The 6,881-nt window shown below is 32.8% G+C and overlaps 1 protein-coding gene across 1 annotated transcript; it reads left to right on the top strand.

Moving 5' to 3' along the window:
• Positions 1 to 5,296: 5,296 nt before the first annotated feature.
• Positions 5,297 to 6,331, top strand: LOC145587989 (uncharacterized). The gene is made up of 2 exons (XM_081644628.1): positions 5,297 to 6,094; positions 6,200 to 6,331. The coding sequence occupies exon 1, from the start codon at positions 5,313 to 5,315 to the stop codon at positions 5,961 to 5,963; it is 651 nt and encodes a 216-aa protein (XP_081500754.1). The 5' UTR covers positions 5,297 to 5,312; the 3' UTR covers positions 5,964 to 6,094; positions 6,200 to 6,331.
• The last annotated feature ends 550 nt before the right edge of the window (positions 6,332 to 6,881 follow it).

Consider the following 6,881-nt stretch of genomic DNA (forward strand, 5'->3'; position numbering starts at 1 on the left):
CCTTGCCCAAAGTTTTTGGTTTCGGGTCAATCCAATAGACTTTGAACATTTATTTTATTTATTTTTTTTTTGCTAATTTTTTATTTTTTTTAATGAATTAAATTGAACATTTCCACCAACATTATGTCATTACATGCCTACTATATAGCAAATCATCACAAAAGCACATCAATTCCTAACTAATTTTGTATTAATGGTATATTTTAAAAATTGATATATAGATTAAGAATTTATCTTAAAATTAAATAAATAATCCAGATATCGCATGGGGTACAAAACTAATATATATATATATTTAGTAGTTAAGACTAAATTATCGAATCTGAATAAAAGTGTTCGACAACGTATGTACTAACATGGTAGATTATATCATGAAATATACTTCGTACTACGGAAGTATAAGAAATTTCATGCTATAAAGTCTATAATAGCTTTGTTGTGGCTTTTATTATTATGTTTAACAAAATCTATTATATTTAGCTTGTACAGCTAGTTTTTAGGCTTGAACAAACAATATCCAAGAATTTGAAATCCGCAGATGTTGTTTTTCAATATTTACAATTTCAATTACTCCTTTCCATTTTTTTTATTTTTTTTTAAATGCACTTTGACAATCGCACTATTCACATACTATGGTTGACTTTATTTTTTCACTTATAAAAAATAAATAAATGTTATTATATAATATATCATTAGGTTTGTCATAATGTCTAGTTTCATAATATAATTTTGTTACAATTTTTACTAATACACAATTAAAGATATTAATAGTCAAAGTTACGTCTCGGTAAATATACTGATCAAACTAATGCATAAAAAAAAAAAAAAAAAAAAAAAAAAAAAAAAAAAAAAAACCAGAGGGAGTAATATTTTTGTGCAAAACATATACAGTACATTTAACAACTAATTTGACAAATACGTCTAGCCAATTGCTTATAATCGATATCTAACAATTGCTACTACAACTAATAATTAATCTCACAACTTACAATATCTATTTTTGCAGAATTGAACACATACCAATTCTTGAGCTTGCACCCCAACAATTCTGTAAAATTATAACTAAAGAGTTGCATTTTAAAATTGTATTAGGGCATGTTCTCTTCAGCTAATTTTCAATCAGTTTAGTTCTGTTCACTTCAGTTTAGTTCACTTCAATTCCTAATTTTCTTCTCTCATAAAATATTTCGTTCATTTCAGTACGTCAGAACATGCTCTAACTACTGTAGAAGATAAGCTGCTTATAGTTTAACCTCATAATTAGATTTGTGATGCATTCCCTCTGATTATTTACACACACACACAAAAAAAAAAAAAAAAAAAAAAAAAAAAAAAACAGTTGACTTCAATTAGTACTGTAGAGTATAGATTACTCAAGATTATACAAGTATAATATGTTTATAATATTACATGATGATTATAGCGGATGTTGATAGCTTAAAGGCCTTAAACATACATTTGGTTTTATGTACTTTTATAATTTTTTCATGCATAATTTTTTTGGACGAATGTTTCTAGATACGTTTCATACATGGTACTCTTACCATTTACGGAGTATCTAGCTACTCCCTCCGTTCCCAAAACTTCGGCCCTTTTGACTTAATTTTAGTTTCAAAATGATCGACCTATTTGCATTAAAATACCCATCAATTTACAACAATATTTATGCAAAATTAGCTTTCCCATATAAAATTTTGTTTTTTCATGTATATTTAATACTTTATCTCTTTACTTTTTTACAAACTCCATGTAAATTTATCTTTTCAATATGTTTTTATTTCTTTTTATTTAAGTTTTTTAATAACCGCGAAATCAACCCAAAAGGGTCGAAGTTTTGGGGACGGAGGGAGTAGTTAATTGATTTTTAATTTATACGAGTATTGTACTACGTAGTATTTACTTAACGTGTGTTAAATTTGTAAGTGTATAATACAACCTTTTTGTTTCTAATTAAATCTTGTAATAGGCACTTTAAATTATAAAATTATTTACAAATTTAATTGGAAAATTGTTTATAATTTATTCATAAGGAACATATAAATCTTATTAAAATCGTCTCGATGTGTATTTATGAAATGTATTGCTTATATATATATTTTTTAAGGTAAGAAAAAAAGGAAAGCGTTAGGCACCCCCCCTCACGAGGGGATACCTAACACATCTGAGGAGATAATGGGGTACAACGATGAGTTAGTACAAAGAGTAATATCCATGTTATCACTAACAAGATGTCTTACATTTGCAATCCAATCTGCTGCTCTATTTGCTTCCCTGTAAACATGATGGATTTTTCAATGGTGAAACTGCTGGAGGAGAGTCTGAATGTCGGTGATGATGTAGCCAATTTGCCATGGAGCAGACCAGGATCTTCTTAGAGCATTAACAACTAGGAGATTATCGCCTTCAATGTGTAAACATTGAATCCCGTGCTGGATAGCGAGAAGAATGCCTTTGTGGAGAGTTGTGGCCTCTGCGACTAAGACGTTGGTGTTGCCAAGGTTGAAGGTGCGGGCTGGAATCAGAGCACTGGCACTATCTCTTATGATAACACCTGCTGCTGCTGAATTGTTTTTGAGTGACATGTTGAAATTAAGTTTAAAAGAGTTTGAAGGAGGGGCCTCCCAGCCGACCTGGCGAGGAACAGGGTTTGTGGGTAAGTTGTGAGAATTGGTTTGGGATCGTTGTATAGGAGATCTCGAGCTAAAAAAGGTATCTCAGAGAGTGCGACACTTCCACTCCTCAAGCACAAAATGCTCTCGGTGGAAAGTTAAATGTATTACTTATATGATTTTGAAATAACAATAACAATAAGAAGTAAACAACTTACTTTGTGAGTATTCTCACTTAGAAAATTCACCTATTAATTTCACCAATTCAAAATTCATGCTATTATAAATCAATGGAGTACAATATATGAGTGGAACTCAAGAAAACATAGGAAATATTTGTCTTCTTAATAATTCAAATGAGAACATATTATTAGTCAATCATGTTATTTTACACAATAGTTAGTTATATAGAATTAGATATATCCAAGACTATTTCAAATTATATTCGAGCAACCTTACACGAAAAGAAAAGGATGATTATTTTTAAACACGTCAATCTTTTGGCCGTCCGCTTTTATTACGTCAACCTTTTGATTATTTTTAAACACGTCAACCTTGTACTACTATTAACTTATATTACGTTTATTTACTGATTACTTATTAAACCCTTCACATTTTTTGAACTTATGAGATAGAAAATCTGACTTGGCATTGTAACCCCTAAAAAAATTAAAAATTATCATTTAATAATGCCAACTCATCAAGACTATACTCCAATTTTAATGAAAAAAAGACCTAGTACTATTATACTCCAAATTTCCAAATTCACGATCCTCCTTTTCACCATGTTCCTTTCATCATCATACTACTACTCCATTAAACACAATACTATTCAATTCTTCCTTTAATTTTCCTTCATTCCTTTAATCACCTTATATTCATCTTTTATCTTTAAACTCCATTAAAACGCACTCCATATTCCAGGTGGTGCATGCCGTAGAAGACGTTTCGAGCATAATTGGCAAAATTTAAGGTTAGTTTGCAAAATTAAATCTCCTAATTTGTGCGTTTAATGTGTAATTGGTGTAGTTGATGGAATTTATGGTGATTTCTTGATTAAATTGCAAAAATTGGGAATTATCTAGGGATTTTTAAAATTGGGGGAAAATTGGGAATTAGGGATTATGACTATGCGATTGTAATTAGTGATGTGAAATTAAAGGGAATTCAACTAAGTAATTTTAATTGTGTGTTCATTTTTATTTAATCAATCTAATATTGAATCATATAAATATCAATTTAGGTGAAAATGGTGGACCAATTTTTTAATACTGTGACATTAAGATTTTGGCATGGTGGTCAGTTTAAAGTGATAGATAATGGGCAGTTGGTGTATTTTGGAGGAGATAGTAAAACATTTGACCTCGATCCTGATGAGATGAATTATTTTGATGTGGTTGACTTGGCTAAGAAGTGTGGTGGTTACAACAATGTTGATGAAATTTTATACTTAATGCCTGGGTTGAAATTGGAAGATGGGTTAAGGAAAATTTTTAGTGACACCGAAGTTGTGGAAATGGCAAAGTTAGCTGTAAAATTCAAGGTTGTAAATGTGTATGTTGTGCATTTATTTGTGGACTTGAATATGGCCTCCAATCATACAGAAAACGGTCCCCCCAAAACACAACCATCTAAAGCATCTTATTCTACCTCAAAATTAAAAAAATTAACACCAAAAAAGGGCCCACTTGATGCTGTAAAGAGGACTTCCCCCCCCCCCCCAAAAAAAATATTCCAGACCAACACAAAAATAGTGTGGAAACATCTGTTGATAAATGCCAAAAGCTACCCTCCACATGCTCTAAAAAAATACAACATCCACCCTTATCTACTTCTACTAAACCTAGTCTCACATCAGAAGCTCAAAATCCTACATATTCAACTTTTTCCAAATCAACCCTTCATCAAGTAGATACTTCAATTGATGATTATGATTGGACAGATCATAGGCCAGACAGTCCATTAGGTTGGGATGCTCTGGTTAGTGATATAAGTGAGAGCACTAACTCAGATGTGCCTTATGAACCAGATGAAGATTTTGTTGGAAGTGATGAAGAGGATTTCTATGATTATGATGTAGATGAAGAGAATGAAGGGATTTATGGGGGTTTAGAGGAAGTAGAAGAGCAGTTTGTTGATGGCATACTTGATAATGAGAGTGATAATAGTGATGATGAGTACAGGGATGTTGTAAATAAAGTGAAGGTGGTGAACTCTAAACTAGTTGATGTTGCTTTGCAACTCCAGAAGGAGGCAGCTGAATGTAAGCTTAGTTCACAAAATAATGAACAAGAAGATCAAGGGAATGAGGTTGCAAGTGAAGTTGATGGTGAAGGTAATGACTCCGAGTACTTTGATAGTGAGGATGACATACATACTCCACCAGAGAGTGATAATGAGGACAGATCTGAAAGAAGATCAAGAAGGGGGATGTTAGTAAATTCCGAAACTGACTTCAAGGGGTTTAAGTGGAAGGTGGGGTTAAGGTTTCCTAATAGGGAAGCATTTAAAGAGGCTGTGGCTAAGTTTGCTATAGTGAATAGCAGGAATTTATTTATAAGGATCAGCTCTACGAAAAGGAGACAAGAATTAGGTTATAAGTGTGTGCCTAACTGTCCATTTTATCTTTATGGTTCTTGGCATTCTCATAAAGCTAGTTTCAAAGTGAGGGTTGTGAGGGATAAACATACCTGTAACAGAGATATGAAAAAGAATAGACAACTTAAGTCTACATGGGTGGCCAAGCAATTGTTAGAGGTGTTTAAGGCTAGGCCACACTGGCCTGCAAAGGAGATAGTGGAGACAATAAAGAGAGCTTATGCAGTGTTGGTGACCAGAGATTTTGCATACAAGGTTAAATATGCGGCTCACAAGTTGTTGCATGGATCCATGAGAGATCATTATAGTAAGATTGGGAGGTATAGAGAGGCATTGCAGTTGGCTAGTCCTGGATCTGTGTTAGAGATTGTGTGTGGTGGAAATAAACAAACTGATCCCCCTGTGTTCCAGAGATTTTTCACATGTTTCGAGGGTCTTAAGAAGGGTGGAAGGATGGGAACCAGCACTAAGAAAGCTAAGGGAAGGCCTAAGAAGAGCACTACAACATCTTTGAGTCAAGTTGCATCCACATGTACACCTCAGGCACAACCAGAGCACTTCACCACTACCGCACACCCCGCTCAGATTGGTAGAGGTGGGAGAATGATTTTAGGTGGCCAAGGATCAAAGGGGAGAGGAACTGGAAGGGGAAGAGCTACAACTAAACAAGGTGAAGGTCAGACTCAAGCTTTTCAAAGCAAAGGAAGGGGTAAACGAAAGGGAAGGGGTCGAGGTCGAGGCTCCACTCAGGTATGATATCTTCATCATATGTAAGTTATTTTTATAGTTCAGATCACCATCTAATAACAACGTAATTTGTTCATTTTCAGGTCATTCCAAGTGGAGTTGGTGTGTTTATTACAGAAGATGGAACTCCCATGACCAATGTAAGCTTCTTCTCATTAATGCTATACACACTATGCTCTAGTTTGTTCTAACTTCATTTGACATATCTGTTTTTTTTTTCTCTTTTTTTTGGTTTTTATTTGCAGGCAAGTGGTAGAAGAGGCTCCGGAAGGGTTCTGACTAGTCAATCAAGTCAAGTTTGATCAAGATGCTTCTGTTATTGAATTTATCTATGTACTAGACTAATTTAAGTTATTTGATGGACTTGAGTATGTAATACACTTTTTTTTTTGAAACATAGTATGTAATACACTTAAGAGATGTATTTAAGAGTATGCTTCTGACCCTTGCTTTGTGAGAAATCATAGTTTTAGATTATTATTAATATATTATATACAATGAAGCTTAGCGAGAGATTGAATGAAAAAAAGAAAAAAAAAAAAGGTCCAAGGTAGGATTGAAGAAGGCACATACGTGCCACATTAAGGCTCAAAATTATTCTTTGTTAGGTTCAGGTACATAGATGCGTTCATTGTATTAAAGAAAAAAAAAACAAAAAAAAACGTCTTTCGTCTTTTTTTTTTAAAAAAAAAAAAATTCAGATGTAAAAAAAAAAAATTGATGTTACAAGGTTAACGTATTAAAAAAAATAATCAGAAGGATGGCGTAATAAAAGCAAAGAATCAAAAGATTGACTTATTATTTACATAATTTTCATTTTTGGAAAATTACATCAGCATTTTTACCTCCACCTAATACTCCACGTAAGCAATTAACCCGTTTTTGCAGGTCATTTTCTATTTTACGTAATATAAGTTAATAGTAGTA

This window comes from Chenopodium album, chromosome 17 (assembly GCF_948465745.1).
Source record: "Chenopodium album chromosome 17, dcCheAlbu1.1, whole genome shotgun sequence".
Taxonomy (NCBI): domain Eukaryota; kingdom Viridiplantae; phylum Streptophyta; class Magnoliopsida; order Caryophyllales; family Amaranthaceae; genus Chenopodium; species Chenopodium album.